General features: G+C 26.5%; 4 protein-coding genes across 7 annotated transcripts in view; 2 read left to right on the top strand and 2 right to left on the bottom strand.

Moving 5' to 3' along the window:
• The window catches only part of LOC109601033 (dual specificity protein phosphatase Mpk3), a 41,901-nt gene extending 29,962 nt beyond the window's left edge, over positions 1-11,939 (bottom strand). The window contains exon 1 of the mRNA XM_020017237.2: positions 11,444-11,939. Coding sequence (XP_019872796.2) covers positions 11,444-11,816 — 373 coding nt within the window. The 5' untranslated portion in view covers positions 11,817-11,939. The remainder of the gene's footprint in view (positions 1-11,443) is intronic.
• A 2,526-nt stretch (positions 11,940-14,465) lies between these two features.
• On the bottom strand, positions 14,466-16,246 carry LOC109601035 (lanC-like protein 2). 2 transcript variants are annotated; one of them, XM_020017239.2, is made up of 9 exons: positions 16,163-16,246; positions 15,975-16,093; positions 15,761-15,925; positions 15,565-15,707; positions 15,369-15,516; positions 15,102-15,316; positions 14,940-15,048; positions 14,737-14,883; positions 14,466-14,684 (listed from the first exon to the last, which is right to left on the bottom strand). In XM_020017239.2, coding segments are annotated over exons 1-9 (1,230 nt in total). In that variant the 5' UTR covers positions 16,164-16,246; the 3' UTR covers positions 14,466-14,501. The 2 variants fall into 2 exon arrangements, with proteins under 2 accessions (XP_019872798.1, XP_049823575.1); XM_049967618.1 differs by lacking the exon at positions 16,163-16,246 and having other exon boundaries at positions 15,975-16,144.
• A 124-nt stretch (positions 16,247-16,370) lies between these two features.
• Positions 16,371-19,908, top strand: LOC109601034 (late secretory pathway protein AVL9 homolog). The gene is made up of 8 exons (XM_020017238.2): positions 16,371-16,632; positions 16,688-16,885; positions 16,942-17,167; positions 17,218-17,407; positions 17,545-18,257; positions 18,314-18,485; positions 18,543-18,631; positions 18,770-19,908. The coding sequence occupies exons 1-8, from the start codon at positions 16,564-16,566 to the stop codon at positions 19,009-19,011; spliced, it is 1,899 nt and encodes a 632-aa protein (XP_019872797.2). The 5' UTR covers positions 16,371-16,563; the 3' UTR covers positions 19,012-19,908.
• Positions 19,909-22,722: 2,814 nt separating this feature from the next.
• The window catches only part of LOC109607008 (serine/threonine-protein kinase tousled-like 2), a 144,932-nt gene continuing 142,434 nt past the window's right edge, over positions 22,723-25,220 (top strand). For 2 of the 3 annotated variants that reach the window (XM_049967892.1, XM_049967887.1), the window contains exon 1: positions 22,724-23,575. The gene's annotated coding sequence lies outside the window, so the exon portion shown is untranslated. Of the gene's footprint in view, positions 23,576-25,220 lie in introns of all 3 variants that reach the window. The other variant, XM_049967884.1, reaches the window with a different exon arrangement.

Here is a 25,220-nt window from a genome sequence, read left to right as displayed (position 1 = left end):
TATATAATTATAAAAATCTAAAAAAATAAAACAATATTAACAATTTGGGAGTTCAAAATTAAAAGAATTAATCCACAAAAATCACAAATTAAAAATAAGTTTTAATAGATTTTTAAAAAATATATATAAAATTCATAAAAAATGGGTTCTTCTGTATTTAACAAATAATTCAATAATTTTAATACTTTTAAAATAAATAAAATGTAAGTAAAAAATAATATAATTTTAAAAAATAGGTTAGGTTAGGTTAGGTTAGGTTAGGTTAGGATAGTTTAAATAAATATTTAAGTATATAATATTAACAATTTGAGAGTTTTAAAATTAACATAATTAATCAACAAAAATCACAAATTAAAAATAAGTTTTATTATAACATTAAAAAACTTATAAAATTCGTAAAAATGTGGGTTTTTCTGTATTTAACAAATAATTCAATAATTTCAATACTTTTAAAATAAATAAAATGTAAGTGAAAAAAAAATTAATATAATTTTAAGAAATAGGATAGGTTAGGTTAGGTTAAGTTAGGTTAGGAAAGTTTAAATAAAAATTTTAAGTATATAATTATAAAAATCTAAAAAAATAAAACAATATTAACAATTTGGGAGTTTAAAATTAAAAGAATTAATCCACAAAAATCACAAATTAAAAATAAGTTTTAATAGATTTTTAAAAAATATATATAAAATTCATAAAAAATGGGTTCTTCTGTATTTAACAAATAATTCAATAATTTTAATACTTTTAAAATAAATAAAATGTAAGTAAAAAATAATATAATTTTAAAAAATAGGTTAGGTTAGGTTAGGTTAGGTTAGGTTAGGATAGTTTAAATAAATATTTAAGTATATAATATTAACAATTTGAGAGTTTTAAAATTAACATAATTAATCAACAAAAATCACAAATTAAAAATAAGTTTTATTATAACATTAAAAAACTTATAAAATTCGTAAAAATGTGGGTTTTTCTGTATTTAACAAATAATTCAATAATTTTAATATTTTTTAAATAAATAAAATGTAAATGAAAAAATAGTATAATTCTAAAAAAAAGATTAAGTTAGGTTAGGTTGGGTTAAATTAGGTTAGGTTAGATTTTTGACAATATGTATTTGAATTTTTAAAATTTTTTGCATTATTTTTTATCTATATTCAAAGAATCAAAGATTCAATAAATTACTTAAATTATATAAAATCTATTAATTTTTAAATTATAATTAAAAAAATTATTATTTTTACACAACCTTAATTTTTTTAATTTGTGTATTATTTTTTCATCAATTTTTATCAAAAAATTATTTATATTTATAAAGATATTTTAAGATATTTTAAGATATTTTAAAATATTTTTTATTAATTTGCTTATTAGAATTTTTAATAATAGATTTAACATTTTAAAAATTTAATTCAAATATGTATAAGTTCAAGTATAATTTTGAGACGGTTATTCATAAAATTTTTATTATTATTGTCGAATTTGTGGAAGAAAAGTTAACAAAACATTATCACGAACCAATAAATCATTTTAATTGCACAACATGAATGAATTTTACGTAACGAACAACCCATTCAATTAAACCCAATTCAATTATACAACAATTCATCCGAAACGAGTGTTTTTCTTGACGTCAGCACTTCATGGATTTCGTTATTTCATTTTAATCGCCGATTTTCGTCACCAGTTTTAATTTCTCCCACACACGACCGCAATTCTGACGCAGTTTGACAAATTAAAAATCCATCCGAGGACTGAAATTAATCGATTATTCACAATGGCGACGAAAATAAGTTCACCAACTAAGTAATAACTTAGATTTTAATTAAAGTGCAGATTTCCAGCGGGTTTAAAAATAACGCTTATGCCATCGGAGCAAATTTAAACGGAACTGTTGCATCATGCACCACGATTGGGAATTAATCTCATTCATAAACATTGTCAGAACGATGAATCGAATCGGCAAAAATGGAACGAAAATGTTAATTAACGGTTTCGAATAAAAAATACGACAGATAACGTTGTAAACATGTTTGTTTTGCGTTTTTTTAAAAATAGGATAGATAGTATGGGTGATTTAGATAAAGCGTCAATGTGCTGATTTAAATAGAAACTTGGAATGGCTGATGAAGATTGACATTCGTGGGACTCACTGTAAACACACGTTTTACGATTTTGATAATAATAATTTTTTGTTTTGTCACTTGTCCATCTATCAATAAATGTCTCCAAATGTGACCAGATAAAAAATAGTTAAAAATATAAAATCAACTAACAAAAATACTTTAATATTTCAGAAAATTTTTACGTTATTAAATTATATATTTTTTAATAAATTGCACATTTTATTTATTTAAAAAATATTAAAATTAATGAATTATTTGGTTAAATACAGAAGAACTCAATTTTTTTAATTTAGGCATTTTATAATTTTTTTAAGGTTCTCTCTTTAACTTTTTAAAAATTCAAACATTATTTAAAAAATCTAACTTAACGATTTTATTTAATTCTTCGAATGAATCTGGATAAAAAAAAATAATATTTGAATAATTTGAGAAAATTTTTGTAATTTTTCGAGTAAATATTGTTGAAAAATCAATACACAACTTAAAAAAATTCTAAAAATTCCATAACATAATTTAAAAAATCCAAAAAATATGATAATGTTGAAAAATATAAAAATTAGTGGATTATATAATATTTATAATAAATAATTTAATGATTTTATTTAATTCTTCTAATAAATCTGGATGAAAAAAGAAAATTTAATATTTGAATAAATAATTTGACAAAATTTTTCTAATTTTTCGAATAAATATTGTTGAAAAATAAATACACAACTTAAAAAAATTCTCAAAATTCCAATACATAATTTAAAAAATCCATAAAATAAAATAATGATAAAAAATATAAAAATTAGTTGATTTTATAGTATTTATAACAAATAATTTAATGATTTTATTTAGTTCTTCGAATAAATCTATATGGAAAAAGAAAATGTAATATTTAAATAAATAATTTGACGAAATTTTTGTAATTTTTCGAATAAATATAGTTGAAAAATAAATACACAACTTAAAAAAATTCTCAAAATTCCGATACATAATTTAAAAAATCCATAAAATAAGATGATGATAAAAAAATATAAAAATTAGTTGATTTTATAGTATTTATAATAAATAATTTAATGATTTTATTTAATTCTTCGAATAAATCTGGATGAAAAAAGAAAATGTAATATTTAAATAAATAATTTGACGAAATTTTTGTAATTTTTCGGATAAATATTGTTGAAAAATCAATACACAACTTAAAAAAATTCTCAAAATTCCAATATATAATTTAAAAAATCCAAAAAATAAGATATTGTTAAAAAATATAAAAATTAGTGGATTACATAATATTTAAATAAATAATTTGACAAAATTTTTGTAATTTTTCGGATAAATATTGTTAAAAACACAACTTAAAAAAATTCTCAAAATTCCAATACATAATTTAAAAAATCCATAAAATAAGATAATGATAAAAAATATAAAAATTAGTTGATTTTATAATATTTATATCAAATAATTTAATGATTTTATTTAGTTCTTCGAATAAATCTATATGAAAAAAGAAAATGCAATATTTAAATAAATAATTTGACAAAATTTTTGTATTTTTTCGAATAAATATTGTTGAAAAATCAATGCACAACTTAAAAAAAAATCAAAAAATTCCAATACATAATTAAAAAAATTCTAAAAATAAAGTAATGTTAAAAAGTATATAAAAATTAGTAGATTATATATTATTAATGATTTTATTTAGTTCTGTGAATAAATATAGATGTAAAAAAGAAAAAAACAACTAAAAAATATAAAAATTAAAATAATATTAAAAAAAGAAAAATAATTTAAAAGATTCAATATGTAAATTAATTATTTTAATTTTAAAAAATACTAAAAATTTTAGTACATTTATTTATTACATATCGGTATTAATTAAAATTATATTTTAAAATTTAGACAGTTAAAATCAGTTTTTGAGTAAATTGGAACTTTTAATCTGGATTGAAATTTTGAATAAAAATGCATAATAAATAATACAATAATTTATTTATTAAATTATTTTGTATTACTTATTTATTTTAAATATTTTATTATCACTAATTTTCTTGTTTTTTAACAATATCTTATTTTCTGGATTTTTTGAATTATGTATTTGAATTTTTAGATTTTTTTTTTTTTAAAGTTATGTGTTGTTTTTTCATCAATATTTTTCGTAAAATTAAAAGAAAAATTACCAAAAAATTTATTTAAATATTATATAACTCATTTATTTTTATATTTTTTAATAATTTCTCATTTTTTTTAGATTTTTTAAAGTATGTATTTATTTATATTTTAAAATTTAGAATTAACATGAACCACATTAAAAAAAAAATTCATAAAAATCAATTTTTGAGTAAATTGGCACTTTTAATTTGGATTGAAATTTTAAATAAAAATGCATAATAAATGATATAATAATTTATTTATAAACTACAGCTATTATTTTGTTCTACTTATTTATTTTAACGTTATATAACATTTTTGAGATATTGAACAAACAACAAAGATTATTAAAAAACTTTTTCTAGACGTCCAAAATATAAAACATATAAAACAAAAGTAATACTAATAAAATCCATTGTTTTCAAGTTAACAACAATAATCTGTAGTTCGAAATTGTTGTTGTGGAGGTTATTTATTTATCGACAGTCATTGCCACACATTAAAACGTAATAAACACGAACGCCGTTCAGTTTCCAGGAACCCACCAAATGACCAATGCTCTCCCTCGCATAGATAAGATTTCTTCGAAACGATGGGGCTTGGTATGCGGCCAGTGCTGCCCACAGGCACACTCTAATAATAATAATAATCCGGCGACTACGAGGGGGGAAATGTCTGTCAGGCACCAACACACAAACTTCGTTTTCTAACGTGATCCCCTTCGAAAATACTTTCGGCTCGTCTTCCATAAACCTAAGTCGACGTCACTGATGTATTAAATGGCCGAACGAATGAATGGGCCGACCCGATGATTCGTTAATGGGCACCGGTAACTGTACGAATGCAAATTGTTCGTGGGCGGAAACGAATGGAAAACGTAATGTTACCAGTTTCCTTATTTGTTTCATTCAAGAGTAAAGCTGGGGGAGTGACACGTTCGTTATATTTTTAATCGGTGCCGACCTTAATATTAATACAAACATACGTGGTTTAATAATGTCGTACGGGTTTCAATGAAATTTTCCTTTTGTGTCGTTCGAATCGTTAACGAGTAAACAAAATATTTAAAACGCTTGAAAACAATTATACTTACTACTATAAATTATTAATATATATATAAATATTATGAATATTATCTAATCCACTTTTTCCAGTATTTTTTTTTTAATTAATTTTTAATATTATCCTAATTTTTTTAATTATGTATTTGAATTTTTAGAATTTTTAAAGTTGTTTTTTCAGTTTTTTCAAAAACTAAATTATTTATTATTAATGTTTATATATTATTATTTTATAATCACTAATTTTCATATATTTTAACAATATCTTATGTTCTGGATTTTTTGAATTATGTATTTAAATTTTAAGATTTCTTTTTTAAAGTTGTGTGTTGTTTTTTCATCAATATTTATTCGAAAAATTAAAAAAAAAAAAAGTACCAAATGATTTATTTAAATATAATATAACCCATTTATTTTTATATTTTTTAATACTTTCTTATTTTTTTATAATTTTTAAAATATGTATTTGGATTTTTAGAATTTTTTTAAGTTGTGTATTGTCTTTTCATCAATATTTATTCAAAAAATTAAGAAAATCATCAAACTATTTATTTAAATATTATATAAAACACTATTTTTTATAATTTTAGTATTAAATAAAGTCATTATATTAATTATTTTAAATATTTTATAATCACTAATTTTCATATTTTTTTACAACATTTTATATTCAGGATTTTTTTAATTATGTATTTGAATTTATTGATTTTTTTTCTAAAATTGTGTGTAGTTTTTTCATCAATATTTATTTGAAAATTTAATAAAAAAAATTACCAAACAATTTATTTAAATATTTTATATTCATTTTTATATTTTTTTATATTTTCTTAATTTATTAGATTTTCAAAGCAATAATTTGGATTTTTAGAATTTTTTAAGTTGTGTATTGTCTTTTCATCAATATTTATTCAAAACATTAAAAAAAAATCATCAAACTATTTATTTAAATATTATATAACCCACTATTTTTTATAATTTTAGTATTAATTAAATAAAGTTATTAAATTAATTATTTTAAATATTTTATAATCACTAATTTTCATATTTTTTTACAACATTTTATATTGTGGATTTTTTTAATTATGTATTTGGATTTATTGATTTTTTTTCTAAAATTGTGTGTAGTTTTTTCATCAATATCTATTTGAAAATTTAATAAAAAAATTACCAAACAATTTATTTAAATATTTTATAATGTATTCATTTTTATATTTCTTAATATTTTCTTAATTTATTAGATTTTTAAAGCAATAATTTGGATTTTTAGAATTTTTTAAGTTGTGTATTGTACTTTCATCAATATTTATTCAAAACATTAAAAAAAAATCATCAGACACTTTATTTAAATATTATATAACCCACTATTTTTTATAATTTTAGTATTATTTAAATAAAATCATTAAATTATTTATTTTAAATATTTTTTAATCACTAATTTTCATATTTTTTTATAATATTTTATATTCTAGATTTTTTGAATTATGTATTTGAATTTATTAAATTTTTTTCTAAAGTTGTGTGTAGTTTTTTCATCAATATCTGTTTGAAAATTTAATAAAAAAAAATTACCAAACGATTTATTTAAATATTTTATAATATATTCATTTTTATATTTTTAATATTTTCTTAATTTATTAGATTTTTAAAGCAATAATTTGGATTTTTAGAATTTTTTAAGTTGTGTATTGTACTTTCATCAATATTTATTCAAAACATTAAAAAAAATCATCAGACTATTTATTTAAATATTATATAACCCACTATTTTTTATAATTTTAGTATTAATTAAATAAAATCATTAAATTATTTATTTTAAATATTTTATAATCACTAATTTTCATATTTTTTTATAATATTTTATATTCTGGATTTTTTGAATTACGTATTTGAATTTATTAAATTTTTTTCTAAAGTTGTTTGTAGTTTTTTCATCAATATTTATTTGAAAATTTAATAAAAAAAATTACCAAACGATTTATTTAAATATTTTATAATATATTCATTTTTATATTTTTTAATATTTTCTTAATTTATTAGATTTTCAAAGCAATAATTTGGATTTTTAGAATTTTTTAAGTTGTGTATTGTTTTTTCATCAATATTTATTCAAAAAATTAAAAAAAAAAATCATCAAACTACTTATTTAAATATTATATAATCCACTATTTTTTTATAATTTTAATATTACCTTAATTTTTTCAATTTTTTTAAATATCTCTTTACATTTTTTTCTTTTTTCATTATTATTTAATTGAAAAATAAAAAATGGTTGATCAAATTATTTATTTAAATATTATATAATCCAATAATTTTTAATTTTTTAATATTATTTTAATTTTTTAATGTATGAATTTGAATTTTTTATAATTTTGTGACCTTCTTTTATCTATATTTGAAAAATTAAAAATGATTCAATAGATTACTTACCAAATTAACAGTTTGTAACCAATTCTTTTTAATGTGGTACATGTTAATTCCATATTTAAAATAATAATTTTAATTAATATTAAGGCTAATTTAAACTTTATTTTTATGTGTAAATGTAAAACATTAAATTGTAATAAATATTTAATTGTAATTAGATTTATTTAATTTTGTATTTGAATTTTTAGTATTTGCAGAGTTATTTTAAGCTGTTTTTTTTTCTGTAATTCATATATTTTCGAAAAACTAAAAAAATCATTAAATTATATATTATAAATATTCACTAAATTTTATATTTTTTAATGTTGGATTCTTTGAATTATGTATTTAAACTTTTAGAATTTTTTTTATGTTGTATATTGTTTTTTCATCAATATGTATTCCAAAAATTAAAAAAAAATCATCAAACTTTTTATTTAAATGTTATATAAGTCAATATTTTTTGATAATTTTAATATTATCTTAATTTTTTCGATTTTTTTAATTATGTATTTATATATTTTTTCTTTTTTCATCAGTATTTAATCAAAAAATAAAAAAGTTTGATCAAACTATCTATTTAAAAATTAATAATAATAATTTCTCTATTTTTTTAATATTATTATAATTTTTAAAGGTGTGTATTTGATTTTTTTATAATTTTATGTATAATTTTTTCATCTATATTCGAAGAATTAAGAAAGATTCAATAAATTAATTACCAAGATATTTTATAACTCACAAATTTTACAATTTTTAATTTTTTTTTAATAGTATTTTAAATTTTTAATTTTTTTTATTTATGTATTTGAATTTTTCCTATTTTTTAAGATGTGTATTTTTTTTATCAATAATTATTCGAAAAGTTAAAAAAATCATAAAATTATTTATTTAACCCTCTAATTTTTGTAATTTTAAATTTTTAAAATATTTGTTATTCGATTTTATTTATTTATTTGTACTTTTAGATTATTTTAATTATTGAATTTTTATAATCTAATATAGTTTTTGTAAATATTTATATCTTTTTCAAAGACATTATACACACACATGTATCTGCGTATTTACAGAACAAAATTAATTAATTAATTAATTAATTAACAATGACATGTACAAATTAGTCACTTTTTAAACCCATCCAATAATATAAATAAAGTCGAATTGATAAGAAGCATTACTTTTATTTGGCTGCACTTTGTTAAAACAAATACAGCGCAATTAGTTGATAAAACCAATAAAATCCTTATTGACACATCCAAATGATAAACGGCCGTTATTCCGTATAGTATCAGTCCACGAACCCGAAACTCGAAACTTGTTTACATTCGATTTGAATGAAACCCAAGTGCCGTCTAAACCGCCGTCGTAAATTCTATTTCAGTGCCGCGATGTTTTCAATAAAACGCAGCGATAAAAAAGAACGTAATGAACACAATTAAACGTGACTCAGTCCGTGTGTCTTGACCCTTCGACGAGGCGGCTTTAATCATGTTTATGCTGTGCCGGTGCCGTGAATGGGGGGACGGCTTCTTATTTTATTAATCGCACACAAATTATAAAAAAAAAAAAACATTCAATGAACATAGTAACTGCATGCACACCATTCAGTCGGGCAACGTTCGTCTGGGCCGCCGCACCTGTGGATCTAAACAATGGGACCCGATTCGGGCCCGAGCATCCCCCTCCAGCCGGGGCCGCGGGGCGAACCGACTTTCGGGCGTGCGAGGCGACTGTCGAGTGAGCGTCGTCGTTGGACACGATCGGCAGGGGTCGGTTTCCGAATCGGGGCACGACATCTTCCTATAGTGTTTTGGTATTTGTTTTACAGGATTTACAAATTTTATTTTTCATGGAGCATCTGAGCTCTATGTTCTGGATCATTATTCTTCCACTTTAAAGGCATATTCATTTAGGAATAAAAACAGCTTAACTGTCTTCAATAGTTCCATATAAATTTCCTTTGTCATTTTATTTTATAATCCAGTATAAAAGGTATAATTGCCCCACATTTCAGTATCAGTTGTATTTTTACTTCATTTTTTCCTCATCTCATATCTATCAATATTTATTTTTGTTTTGTCACTATACAGAATATTTTTCTTATTGCGATTGTAGTTTCCTTTAAAATTGTATTTAGTAAATTTTAATCGTTCGTATTCATATCTTAGATTCTGGTAATTCTAATTTAGAATACTATAATGGTTTAGCAACATATTCCTGCTTTCAAAATTATTGTAAACTTGACATTTTCTTGTGAATTTATAAAATTGTCACAGATTTCAAGGTTTTACAACAGCTTATGGTTTTAAGAAGACTTAGTTGCTTTCAAAAATGTAATTAGCTGATATATTTCAAGTATTTTTTTAGAATTTAAAGAATTTAGAATATTTTAATGATTTAGCAACATATTCCTGCTTCCAAAATTATTATAAACTGGACATTTTCTTGTGAATTTATAAAATTGTCACTGATTTCAAGGTTTTACAACAGTTTATGGTTTTAGGAAGACTTTGTTACTTACAAAAATGTAATTCCTGATATATTTCAATGTTTTACAACAGCTTATGGTTTTAGGAAGACTTTGTTGCTTTCAAAAATGTAATTGCTGATATATTTCAAGTATTTTTTTAGAATTTGAAGAATATAGAATATTTTAATGGTTTAGCATCATATTCCTGCTTCCAAAATTATTGTAAACCGGACATTTTCTTGTGAATTTATAAAATTGTCACTGATTTCAAGGTTTTACAACAGCTTATGGTTTTAGGAAGACTTTGTTGCTTACAAAAATATAATTGCTGATATATTTCAAGTATTTTTTTAGAATTTGAAGAATTTAGAATATTTTAATGGTTTACCAACATATTCCTGCTTCCAAAATTATTGTAAACTGAACATTTTCTTGTGAATTTATAAAATTGTCACAGATTTCAAGGTTTTACAACAGCTTATGGTTTTAGGAAGACTTTGTCGCTTACAAAAATGTAATTGCTGATATAATTCAAGTATTTTTTTAGAATTTGAAGAATTTAGAACTGGAAATTTTCTTGTGAATTTATAAAATTGTCCAAAATTTCAAGGTTTTACAACAGTTTATGATTCCATATAAATTTCCTTTTGTCATTTTATTTTATAATCCAGTTTAAAAGGTTATAAAGGCCCCACATTTCAATATCAGTTGTATTTTTAATTCATTTTTTTCTCATCTAACATACATCTGTCAATATTTATTTTTGTTTCGTCATTATACAGCCCTTTAAAATTGTATTTAGTATATTTTAATCGTTCTTATTTATATCTTAGATTTTGGTAATTCTCTCTTGTAGACACAACTTTTCTAATCGTCTTGGAATGGTCTTGTTAGAGCCAGTCCATATTGTTGGTAATAAATAATTTGAGATAATTTACGTTTTTCCATAAATACCTCCAAGTCCATAAAATTAATATATACGGTGTGGCCATTTGAAAACGGGACACCCTCATAAAACTAGAGAGGCTGAGATTCTCAAGTTTTAGGTAAAAAGGCAAAACAGTTGTTTACATCGTGGCCACCATAAACATGTGGGTTCACCGCAGCCTTGTCCCGCTTCGGACACCGAACCGCGCCGATTGGCAAGGTCGGCACCATTCGTTCAGAACGAAAACAATCGGCCGACACAGAAAGTCGGTTCGCCGAAGGGCCCCGCGTCCGGGCCGCAAGAATAAACAAAAACAGAAACTAACCTTCGAGACATGCGACACGGCAACCATCTTGCGTCAGCCTCCTCAACAACACACCGAGCACGGAATCACTCTGATGCTGCACCCCGGCCAGATCGTTGTACAAAACGAACAGGTTCTCCTTGTACGCGTTGCATATCTTGTGCTTCAGCTCGCGACACTTGATGGTGGCGGCCAGGTCGATCTTGCCGGCCGCCAACCGCCTCAGCATGATGGACGGTATCGAGAAGTTGACCGCGTCGCGTATGTGCGACTCGCCGTACTCGTTCGAGCTGCGACAGTCCAACACGACGATGTTCTTCGGCTCGTTGCGCAGCAGGGCCAGCAGGCCCTCGTGCGACACCAGGTCGTAGTCGCATTCCGGCGTCGTCGGCATGTTCTCGCAGCACTGTCCTCTTGTCAACGGGACGACGTTCGGGCGCAAAACATTACCACCACCGCCACCGCTATACTGACACCGGGAGACGCGTACACCCGACGCCGCGACAAAACACAGAATGAGCGGGCGACGTTGCCGGCTGTCGCGGCGCACGATCGACCGATTGGCCGGCGATCACGTGGTGTGCGTGGCGCGGGCCAATGGCGTCGCCGCTACGTCATTTCATTGATGAGGGCGCTTAATAATTGGCGGGGGTCAAGCACGGACGGACGTCGCGAATGCGAAACGATCAGATGTGCGTGGGCGGCGGGTGATGAGATGGTCGTCGATTAACCGTTACGTCATCGCGATATCGGGATTGATGGTGCCCTTTTTCGTCGGAACACGCCAATCCATTAGGTCCGGATGGTGATTTTGTTGGGCGTGGGGGCTTCAAGGCGGAATGAAGCGGTTTTGTTTACCGCAATGCCTTTATGTTTTCATTTAATAACATAATTATGGTATTTATTTTATTCGGAAACTCGCATTTAAAATTGTTAAGTGTGTTTTATTAATAAATTTACGGAGAATGAATCTACACATTCATTAAATATTCCGACTATGCCTTCAAACAGGTAATATTTCATTCAAAAGGCACTCGTGAATTTATAATATGACTGTGTAAAATAAACAACATTACAATGTTTATGTTATGTATATTACAATTATTTACCTTGTTTTTGTTTTAATTATTTGAAAATTCCCGCTTTTAAAAATCTACAAAATGAATTTGAAATTCATTCAATGATTTATTTTAATATTGTAAAGTGTTAATTTGCCTTTGTCGTTCAAAACCTGTATTAAACACTTGAAATTAATGAATGAATTAATTAAAACCACTTATTGTTTATTATTACATGTATATCACAGTATAATTAATTAATTTTCAAAATTTTTAAAGTATTATACATATACTTATATAGGCAACCACTATTACACGCCGAATAAAATTTTTTATGTATATATATATACACATAATTTAAATTAAATAGAAAATTAAAATATTCAATTTAATAAAGAAATATTTAAATAATTTATTTAAATTAATAAACATCAAAATATTTAATTTAAAATTAACAATATACTAAAATACTTAATTTAAACTAAAAAAAAATAATAATAATAAAACATTTAATTCAAATTTAAATAAATAAAATATTAAATTTAAATTAAAAAAAAAATTATAATAAAATATTTGATTTAAAATTAAATTTACTAAAATATTTAGTTAAAATTAATATATTTATATATAATTTTAATTTTAAGTAAATATTTTATAGTTTTTTGATTTTATATTAAATATTTTAATTTTTTAGTTTAAGTAACATATTTTTTGTTTTTATTTAAATTCAAATTAAATTTTTATTTTAAATTATATTTAATTTAATATATTTATTAATTATTTTAATTTAAAGTAAATATTTATGTTTTAATGTAAGCTAAATATTAATTTAATTTAGACGTTTTATTGTTTTTTATATTTTAATATTGTTTTTTATCGATTTTTAAATTATAATTTAAATGCGTCTTTTTTAATTTGTAAAATAAATACATAAATTGTTTTCTAAATTTGATTTTATTCAAATTAAATAGATTATTTTATATTTTTATATAGAATGACAATTATTTGCTTGAATGAATTAATATCTTCTATAGATTATTGTTAATTATTAAACGGTTATTTAAATTATAATTATTGAATAGTCATTTAAATTATAAATAAAATCTTTGACAATAAAGTATCATAAAGATATTTTATTGAAATATTTAATCTGAATCCAATATTCTCGAATAAATTGTAGAAAGAATGTTTGACGAATTTGTTTATCTTATGTTGCAAAAATTTTATATAATAAACAATTGATTAAATTATAATAAATTATCTGTTGAAAACATTGTATTCTATTTAAACATTTATAGAATAAAACTGGATCTGGAGCGTCTTAGATGATCAATTAAATTAAACAATTTATTAAATTAAAACATACATTTAAAATCTGATTAACATTAAAATATTCAAAATAAAAAATTAAAATGATTGTTTGCAATTTAATTCTTGACCTGATAATTTTAAACCTTAATTTAAACAAAAGGTTTTTATTTTAACTGTTTTTAAAATAAAATATCATGAAATAATATTATCAGAAACATTTTCACTGTGTAAAACATCTTAAAGAAACGTTAAAATTAAATAATATTAATTAAATTAAATTATTTAAAAATAGTTTCATTACTAATTTTATTTTAATTCCATCCTCATTTATTTAGTACATTTCCGTACATATAAATTATAATGTCCGTTTTAAAAATTTAATAATCAGAAAACAATACACAGAAGTCCCTATATGTATAAATAGGACAAATTATAATATATTCTTAACCAGAAAATATACAGTATGAAAAGTGTTTGATCCATCTGAATCTTGAGAGAGATATCATGTATGATAGAGACAGTTTAATTTTAAATTTTTTGTTAGTTCTTTGGTCACCACTGAATATATTGAGTAATATAGTTATTGAGTTTTATTAGTATATTATAATAAAATAAAAATTCTCAAGATTGAACACTAAAGAGTGTTATATTTTTGCTCAATTCAAAGACGCCAACAATCAAAAACGCATTTATTCAAGTAAAATATTTAATTACAATGAAAATCCTGGAAATTTAGCACTCATGGGGTGCTGGAGGTCCAATAGGAAATATAATGGACCAGCAATTCCTTCATACAAAGACAAAGGCCTATCTGGAAACTTTTCCTCATGCCTCTTTGTATAATCCACGCACCACTCCCCGAATCTGATAGCTCTGTACAGGTGCTTCTCATCCTGCAAACCAACAATTTAATTTAATGTATCCTAATGAATGTGTAATATATACCCTCGTTAGTTGGTACAGTTCTAGGAAGCAGTACCCGTTCCCGGCAACACCGTGGCAAATGCTGTAGCCCTTACGCAACAAACCCCTGTTCCAGATAACGTCTCCGCAAGTCAGGGCTAGATTTAAGTACTTTTCATCCCGGAAAACCTTAAACGAAACGAATTAGCATCGTTTCTTTGACTGCAAGACGAAGTACTAGTTACTGTGTAAGCCTTGGAGAACATATACAAGAATCCTGGGGCTCCGTGACACCACTGCACATACTTATCTTGCTCCCTTCCTAGTGATGATGGGAAGTTGCCACTTTTAAACCTAAAAACGACTATTACAAAATGCTTTTACTTTAATTTTAGTAACGTGTTTACTTTAAGGTTGCCAAGTGGTCTATTGTGGGTTTAATGAGTGTGTTAATTTCACTTTCCAATAAATATTCAGTGCAGTTCAAAAGTAGGTACAAAATTCCAGATAAGCCATGGGCTGCCCCCAGGTAATAAGAGTCATGCCACTGGTACATCAAGGGACACTTTGAACGTTGCTTTCTTGCTTCGGTTTGTCCACAAATCAAAATTGCCTCAATTACCTAAAATTAACAACAATTGTTGTACACAGTAAATTAAATTTAATTCACTTACAGATCTGATTAACTCCCCACTAACTAAAGGTGGTTGTAAGTTCTTATTTAAAAATAATAAGGCGTATAAATAACCGGCCCTTCCATACATATATTCATTGGCCAAATCCGAGTCCACCTCAAGCACATCGTCTTTCATTGCCTCCAATCTGAAAGCCACACATTAACTTGAAGCATGTTAAAAGTGTCCCGAATACTTTTTATAAAGTTTGTCAGCCTCCTCTCTGTTTCCCAGCTTAGCATTCGCCAGAATTCCTAAAACTAATGGACCGGCATCTCCACACAGAAAGGTTTGCCTTCGGCCCCTCAAGCTTTTTAAGTTTAGCAATGACAAGACTTCCTACAAACCTTTTTAGAATTATAAACTGTTGAAGGATAATACTGAGTGATTACGTTTAAATTGTTTGGGTCGTTTGGATCATGCTTGTATTTTAAGTAAGCCACACCACCTGAGCCAGTATAAATCGTGTTGTCACCCCTTTCCACCTTCTCTAACTGTTTAAAAGTGGCCGTCAAACGATTTGGGATGCAAGTTGTGACTTTACAAGACGGTTTTGGCTGAAAATCACTCATTGGAATCTTTAAACTGATTTTATAAGTTAATTACCCTGTGCCCGTCAATGAAACTCGCCCCCAATTCCGGGGTGTAATCAGGGAATGGATTCGAAAAGTGTTTGTCCGTTGCCATTTTATACTTTTCTTGAATAAAGTGCGAAAATCTTTGCACTGGAAGCCATAAAAATCGTTTTGACATATGTGATTGTCAAGTGGAAAATTGTTTCCAAAAACACTTACTTGTAAGTAACTGTAAACGGGTTTTTTGGGTAATTTGTAGTTGTACAATAAAATTTGAAGGAAGTTTGAGTAAAACAATAGAATTTTTAAAATTTTATTGACGATTTCAACTGTTTGCAGTTGGCGCACTTGATTTCCATATATTTTGTAAATATTGTGGTATTGACAGGAAATAGTGCAGTGCGGAAATGTATTGCCCTCCCTGTCTGATTACGTGCTAATTGGTTGGCTTACTCAATTTACGGCTTCTGATTGGCTACAACTGACTGAGGATCTCTCTCACTAAAGTGGCCATGTAATAATAGTAGTCGGTTGTTTGTGATTTTGACAACAGTGACATTATCCGCGTCAAACAACGAGTAAATAAATGTTTGTTAAAAAATCAGCGATAATATTGCAAAATGGGTGAATCAGACGGACCGATTTTGTATGTATTAGTTATAGGTTTCCACCACAAAAAGGGCTGCCAGGTAATCCCCTTTATTACCCCACAACACACAGATGTTATTGTCAAATTGGTTACAGGTCGAATTTTCTTTTCCACCTCTAGTTCCCGGCGCCCCAAATGAGTGTCCGGCCGGCTGGAAGTACCTCCCCACTTTGGCTTTGCCTGATGGGTCTCACAACTACGATGAGGACACAGTGTTCTTTCATTTGCCCAGCTTAACAAACCCTAAACAAACCGTCTATGGTATATCTTGTTTTAGGCAAATTCCTGTTGAGGTAAGTAAATTTATTGAGTGTGTAATAATATGTGGACACTTTGGTTTGTGTTTTAGAAACTGAAGAACAAAACAGCCGACATAACAAGAGGCACTGTACAAAAATCAGTTTGTGTCCTCAGTAAAATACCCCTGTATGGACAAATACAAGTTAAAATGTCCCTGATAACTCATGCTTATTTTGAGGAGGGTGACTTTAGTAAAGTGTCCATTTTGGAAGACACTTATCACCATTTAAACTCTGTGCTACTACAAAACGACCTGTTCAATCAGACTTTTGTCGGTGAGTGCCACAAATTGTAGCTTAACTTTGTTGTTAATGGATTGTTTTAGGTTTGTCGGCCAGAGATTTCGTGCTACAGTGGCGGCACAAGGCCCTGTTGTTATTTAAGTTGTTACTGTTGGAACGGAGGGTCATAGTCTTTAAGTCCCCAGTTCACCCCTTGTGTACAACAATTTTAACACTAGTGTCATTGTTTCCTGAGATGATCGAAAAGGGGCTGACACAATCTGCTTCCACAAGGTCAGTATCAATCCAACATTATTAAGTCATGCAAATAAAATTGTTTATTTTTGTTTGTTATCAAAGTGTTATCTTAATGCATGTATTTATGTAGTATAACTGAGTCAGCTATTCAATAGTTAATGTAAACATTGTAGGTTATCAAGACCCATGTCTCCAATGCCTCAATTCTCCGATGACGACAAGAGCCCCAACGAAAGCCCGGTCAAAATCCAAAACCTAGACATCCCCATACTGACCGACAACCACAACGCAAGCGACAACGACACAACCAACAAAAACAAACCCCTAGAAAACGGTGAACAGGAAACCAACACCGAAGTGGGCCTGGAACTGACCGAAAGCCTGGCCATACAAAAGGACGAGGAGAAGAGCAACAGCTTGAAGCGGGAGCTTAGCGCGGACGCCCTGAGCGACGCCGTTCAGAACAACATCAACTATTTGGCCCACCTGAACACTGAATCCTGCGGCTTCCCCATGCAGGTGTTCACCAAGGGTTGCCTGTGCCTGCCCTACTTGTCATTGCCGTACCTGGATCTACTGACGGACGTTAACGTGCGTGGTTACATCGTGGGGGCCACCAACGTGCTTTTCAAGCAGAAGAGACAGTTGTATGATGTTCTGATCGATGTGGACAACGGGAGGATCGAGTGTCAGGACCTTAACTTGAGGAAACACCTGCATTTAACGACGGAGGACCTGCGGTTCGCCGAGTATTTGGTTAAGCATGTGTCGGAGGAGAGACACGACGTGTTTTTGGACGGGGTCGGCTGGGAGGGCGGAGACGAGTGGATCAGGACTCAGTTTAGGGTTTATCTGTTGTGCTTGCTTCGTACGTCCTTGATTCCAGGTAATTTACTGAATAACTGAGTGTTCCAATTGGGTAATCGTGGTGTGTTGTTGTAGATGGAAGTAGAGAGATCGAACATTTCAATTCCAACTTTGTCACAGCTTGGAGGGAGACGCACAACTACAAAATCTGGTTGAGTGGCGTCAATCCTGGTATTTGGGATGTGAGTGCTCGACATCCTTTTGCTGGACAGTTATCTGTTGCTGATATGAAACTTCGGCTTGCCCAGTAATTAACCTACAATTTAATAATTTCTCCATTTTAATTATGTTTCTGTAATTACAGCACAATGCAAAACACTGAGAGTGGAAGAAAAATCAATCAAGCTATGGTTTCAACAGGAAGAGCAGTCGCCACAACAAGTAAAGCAGTTGGTAAGTTAATTAAAATTGAATCCATACTTATTTTGATTGGTTATAGGTTAGGTTAGGTTATGTTGTCAATTCAAGTAAACATAAACAAACCTTGAATTAAGTATAAAAGAACCTTTGAGTAATCCAACATAATTTTAGGAGGAGCCATTTCGCAGGCGAAAGGCGCTTTCTCGAGCTGGTGGAGCAACTTACTGGTGAGTCCGGACCCCATCTCAAAAATAGATGGTGAAGAGGAAATTCCTTGTGGCAAAGAAGCCGAGGACAACACAATCGACAACGTTCAGAGCAAGTGTGAGTCGCCCAACCTTCTGGAGAACAACTGCAAAAACACGAACCAGTTCTCACAAAATCACCTAGAAGGTGAAGTCCACACTGTGTAAAACAGACTCTGTTTACCTTTAGTTTGATATGAATGACTGATTGATTGTTAATTTATGTGATTTAGGTTTATTTATTTGTCAGTATTGAAGTGCAATAACGATTGCGACTAACAGGGTGAATTCATTCAAGTCGGAATTTCCAGTAGAAATCAAAATGTATTCGGACATTTACTCAACTATTTAATGTGTACTGTTATATTATTATTACTATTATTAGTTGTCTATTGCATTATTCACACTGATATAACTTTATAACACGAGGGATGATTTCTTGCCTATTTTTTACTCCCTTATTTCAGACGTACTATTTTAATCTAGATGCATGATGATCACAAAGATAATAAAACTATAACTAAAGAAGCTGTGTTACATTTAGGTATATTTTAAAATGGAGTGTACAAAAATACAGTTGCCTTAATGTGTAACCCAGCTTAATATCATACTTGTTTATTTCACTGGGGCTTTTATAATTTGTAAAAAATTGTAGATTGTCAATAGTTACTGCCACTTTGGTCAATTATATAAAAGCGTGCCAAAAGTTTGATTTGCCCCAGAGTTTTCATTCACTTACATATACAGGGTGCCTCTTTGAAGTAAAGTATTTTGTTAAGAGCATTGCTGTATATACAGTTTTAATTAATAAGATTAATTAGTACTTATTTCATTCATAATATTCTATATCAGTAATTATGCAATATATCAAATTTAGATTTAACTGTTTATATTTGTTAAGTATTGTGTACTTAATTGTTTATTGTTATATTTTTTATTAGATTATTTCCAATTTTTTATATTTCATATTTTTATATGTTCTGTACGTAAAATATATGAACAAAAGTTCATTTTACTTTATTGCTGTCTTGTTAATTTTATTGTAATAAAATTCTTTTAAACGTTTTTTCAATTATTTTATCAATCCCAACGAAATTACTATTAATTATTAATAAATAGTAAACTATTTTCCAACGTATTTCCCAATTTATACATGTTAAATTAATTAAAATATATCTTTTGTTAATGTTTTTCCAAATATTTTATCATTTTCATTCCTTTATAAGCAATTATTAATAAATAATTACTAATTTACAACGTATTTTATCATTTAATCATGTTAAAGCATTTATTACTAATTTTTTATTGATTTATAAACATATCTGTTTAATAATAAAGATAAATATATTTAATATTGTTTCTTTCTACAAATATTTTCAACAATATTCAATTTTTATTAATATTTAAAATAGTAAATAATAATTAATAAAATAAAAAAATATTTTTTAATTATTATTTACTTTAAAAATAAACAATTCCATAAATTATTGATTTTAAAATATTCAATATATTATTAATTGAGTATTTAACATTTAAATTTTATATTTCAATTAAAGATTCCAGTTTTTTACGTATATGTTATTTATTTTTACAATTAATTTGAATAAATAACTTTGAATATATGTTTCTTTTTTTTATAAATTATGATATTATACATAAAAATTTCTTATAATATATTTATAAAATATTCATTGTTCTAATAATTATTAAATTTTAAAATTTAAAATAATTATTTAAAAATTTAAGTAATGTAGAATGTCAGATTATTTATTAGTTTATTTAAAAAACTTAGTATGTAAGTATGCACTAACTAAATAAATGATGTTTAATAGTTTTTCCATAATAAACTAAAATATAAAATAAATAATTTTATGGAAAAAATATAAGTTAACTAATTTTTTAAAATAGTTATATAAATGATTTTAAAAATATATTATTTAAATATGAAATGAATAATGACAAAGATTCTGGACTAGAATTATAAATTTTAATAAAATTTTAAGTATTCTATATAATAGAAAAAATTTAGTTTAGACTAAAATATAAAATTTGACGTCTTTTAAATAAGTAAATAAAATAAATAATAAAAATATTCAAATATGCATATTTCAATATTAAGGAAATATTTTAATGTTTCTTTAAGATGTGAAAGTACATAATTAATTAAATAAGAATAAAAAGAATGTAAAAATGATTAATTTTAATAATTTAAATTTACATTAAAAATTAAAATATTAAATATTAGTATATATTTGAAGAAAGAGAAAAAAATAATCTACTTTTTTTTACAAATTTTTAGAAACAGAAGAAATAGGAAAGAAGGGTATAAATAAATATATTGTTTAATTACTTTATTCAGAAAATTAAAAATATCTAATTAGCAAAAATATTGAAATACATATATAGAAATTATAATGTTGATCATTAATCACAATTATAATTAGTTAAATAGTTTCTTCATCAAATAAGATTATTATAAATATTTTTATCGATCCAGTGTCAATTTTATTAATATTTATACTATAGACTAAAATATTTTTTTTTAATAAAAGTAGAAATTGGTAAAAGTAGGAAAAGGATATTAATAAATATATTATTTGATTATTTTATCCAGAAAGTTAAAAATATACAATAAAAATATATTTATATAGAAATTAATTAGTGAAAATATAAAATAAAATGGTCACAATTTTATAAATAAAAGTAGGAATTATAATATTTTATTCGACAAATAAGATTAATATAAATATTGTAATTCATACATTATAAATTTTAATATTTTATCCAGAAGGTTAAAAATATACAATAAAATATATTTATATAGAAATTAATTAGTGACAATTATAATTTTTTTTATAATTTGTGATATTCTATTTAAGAAAACAAAATATAAAATAAAATTGTCACAATTTTATGAATATAAATAGGAATTAATTATAGTGTTCTATTCGACAAATAAGATTAATATAAATATTTTAATTCATTCAGTATAAATTTTAATATTAATATTTATAAAACAGACTAGGAACAAGTAGAAGAAATAGAAGATAAATAAATAAATTATTTGATCATTTAATCCAAAATATAAGAATACTATATGACCATAAATTGAATTATGCGTTTATAAATAGTGATTATGATCACAATTAGAATTACTTTCATAATGTGTGATATTCTATTTGCAAAAATGAGTAATTAAAATTAGAAAAAAACAAACTGTACTCATTAGTTGATAAATTTATCCAAAATAAAACAAATTGTATGTTTGGTAATATTTTTATTATTAAAATAATCCATAGTTTATATTTAATTAAAATGTTTTAAAAAAGTTTGTAATTTAATTTTTGTAATATAATTTAACAGTTTTAATTAATTTTCAATTTTTATAAATTAAGATATATTATATAAAAATTTCTTAAATATAATAATTAATATTAATATTTTAAATAATGTAGAATGTCAGATTATTCATTAGTTTATTTAAAAAAAGTTAAACTATTAATTATATTAAAATTTTTGTGTTTATTTATTTATAAATAGTTTAAATTATGGACTACAATTACAAATTTCTTTATTAATTTTTTAAATTATGCAGAAAATACAAATAATAACAAAAAATAATGAATAATGTCCAAAATATATTAATTTATTAGTCAAATTAGTTTGTTATAAAAACGTTCAATGATTCAGTATAAATTTTATTAATAATATTAACCTTGAACATATTAAAAATTTATTTTTAGTGGCATTTTTATATCTACTATTTTTAGTTTGGGTTGTGAGGTGAATAAAACACAAAACAATAAAACAGTTTTATTAAATAATATAATACTAATAATACAAATCATTGTCCTTTATCAATTAATAAAGGTAAATTTTAAAATCAAAATATAATTAAATAACACAATTCAGAAATACAAACATTTTGTTCAGTCAGACGAGGATTAAATAATGGCGATAACATTAAATGCGCAGACGACGCCACTTATCGTGCGTTTATTAATAATTAAACCCGACCAAAATTAAAATTGAACATCAATTGACAGGTGATCACAACAAAAACCTAAAAATCCCCAAAACCCGACCGCAAAACAACCGAAAACGGAAACTGTTGAGTAGGTCACGGCCGCCCATATTTCGCGTGTCGCACACAAAAAACCACCGGGGCCCCCCGATTCGAACGCGTACCGCGGGGGCGCAGCGCCTCGCCACCGTCAACGTCCCGAACTCAACAGAGAGGGCGGTTTCGCGCGCCATCGGGCCGGTATAATAGTTTGTTTATTTTCCCACCGAACGGGCCGCGGATCCCCTGTCACCTATGTTCCGTAAAATCCGCACTTTTGCCCGCCCGACATCCGCACTCTATGCAAAACACCGCCGAAGTAGATCAATCCGCGATTGTGGTGTAACGCATGTCAGGTCGACGTTTGAAATGGACGCACGTACGTCGCGGCGAGCACGCTGATCATTGTAATACGGCACGGACGGGAACGACGGGAGCGGTGACGTTATTAATTCGGGTTGCCGTTTGGCCGTAAACACACACGAAATGACCGTGAAAGAGGATAATTTATCGGTAACCAGTCAGTCGCCATCTTTCTCGGCACTTTTTCTCGTCTAGTTACGTCGGGGATTTGTTTCGGATTGTTTTGTGGTTTCGTCGTATTGTGTGTGTGGTTGTAAAACAGTGTGACGGATTTTTGGGGATTATTAACCTTAGTTTGGCGCAACGGTAAGTCACGCCGATCATATGTTTTAATCTCCCCCGATTATTTCAGTGATCTGTCACTTCTGTGGGTTTTTATACAGCTGTTCCCTTTCGTTTGTTGTTGCCGTGACTTTAGTACAAGTTTCCTAAAAAACAACTAGGCCATATTTAATTTTAGATGCAGGTGCACGAAGTCCCAAAAGTCCGGACTTTTGATCCTCACTGTATCGGGCAAAAGATCCAGAAAATAGCCCCGAAGATGTACAGGATTGTATTATTCAATCGATTTTCGTTCGGTGTGTACAATCCTTTTTTACACTCTGCTTTAATAAATTCCAGTCAGTTCTCTACACTTTTGCAGCGGGACATTCAAAACGTTGCTTACATCGTACACTCGATTCGGTTCTTTGAAACCGTCTGTTTATGTGCTTCTTGGAAGACTGTAGTATGTAAATTTGGCGTTCTTATATGACTTACAAATACAGGAAATTATGTAAACAATAATAATGGCCAAAAATTATTTTATTTATATATATATCATACGTTATATATCTCATAGTTCATAAAGGATGTGCCTCAACTTTTGTCCTGTCAGTATAAAACCTATATTTCAATGTTTTGGCCCATTTACTATAAACGGTAATTATGGACAAAGATTTTACTTATGTATTTATCACCCTCTATATCATAGTTTGATCTCCAGTCAAGTAAATCAGGCAAAAATGACCAACATGAAGTAATTTATATAGATAGTTACAGTGGTGGCCATAAAGGATGTACCTCAACTTTTGTCCTGTCAGTATAAAACCAATATTTCAATGTTTTGTCCCCTTTACTATAAATGGTAATTATGGGCAAAGATTTTACTTATGTATTTCTCACACTGTATGTCATAGTTTAATTTCCAGTCAAGAAAATTTGCCAAAAACGTCCCCCATGAAGTAATATGTATAAAAATAGTTACAGTGGTGGCCATAAAGGGTGTACCTCAACTTTTGTCCTGTCAGTATAAAACCTATATTTCAACGTTTCTTACTTATGTATTTCTCTCAATGTATGTCACAGTTTAATCTCCAATCAAGAAAATTTCTCAAAAAGTTCCTCCATGAAGTAATTTATCATATATACTTACAGTGGTGGCCATAAATGATGTACCTAAGCTTTGCCCACTCAGTAATAAAAACTATATTTTAATGTTTTGGCACACTTAAATAGTAAATTACCTTTAATTTGATACTGTATAATCAGACAACAACCAATTTAACATAGGAAATGACTGTTAAATGTCACGGGTTGGAAAAATGTTTAAAATTTGTAAACTAATGTTATGAAAACAACAATTTCTTTAGTGCAATTGCATTATGTATGTATATAACAATACAAATATGTATGTAGTAATATAATTTAAAACGTCATAAAATTTTAATAGTTAATTTAGTTGGAATTCTTAAAATAACACAATCTTCTTCCAATTTAAGATAATAAACTAACTTTTATAATCTATTACATATATGTAAATATAGTTTTTAATTATAATAAAAAGAACAATAAAAACTGTTAAAATCTGGGCACCAACAAAGTTTTAATGGATTAATTAAACAAAAGGCACAGTTTGCAAAATTAACGATTGCACAACGTTAAAAATAGTCGAACAAGCAGATTAAGATTT

Source organism: Aethina tumida, chromosome 5, assembly GCF_024364675.1.
Source record: "Aethina tumida isolate Nest 87 chromosome 5, icAetTumi1.1, whole genome shotgun sequence".
Classification (NCBI taxonomy): domain Eukaryota; kingdom Metazoa; phylum Arthropoda; class Insecta; order Coleoptera; family Nitidulidae; genus Aethina; species Aethina tumida.
This window is presented reverse-complemented; position numbering and strand designations above follow the sequence as displayed.

What these genes read in the sequence shown, in the direction of transcription:
- LOC109601034 (XM_020017238.2), top strand. Translation starts at nt 16,564, where the DNA reads ATGGGTGAATCAGACGGACCGATTTTGTATGTATTAGTTATAGGTTTC. An exon ending in TTAGGCAAATTCCTGTTGAG is followed by an intron (nt 16,886 to 16,941) that starts GTAAGTAAATTT and finishes TTTGTGTTTTAG; the next exon opens with AAACTGAAGAACAAAACAGC. An exon ending in GTTCAATCAGACTTTTGTCG is followed by an intron (nt 17,168 to 17,217) that starts GTGAGTGCCACA and finishes GGATTGTTTTAG; the next exon opens with GTTTGTCGGCCAGAGATTTC.
- LOC109601035 (XM_049967618.1), bottom strand. Translation starts at nt 16,121, where the DNA reads ATGTCAAAACGATTTTTATGGCTTCCAGTGCAAAGATTTTCGCACTTT. An exon ending in ACGACCCAAACAATTTAAAC is followed by an intron (nt 15,708 to 15,760) that starts GTAATCACTCAG and finishes AAAGGTTTGTAG; the next exon opens with GAAGTCTTGTCATTGCTAAA. An exon ending in GTGGGGAGTTAATCAGATCT is followed by an intron (nt 15,317 to 15,368) that starts GTAAGTGAATTA and finishes TGTTAATTTTAG; the next exon opens with GTAATTGAGGCAATTTTGAT.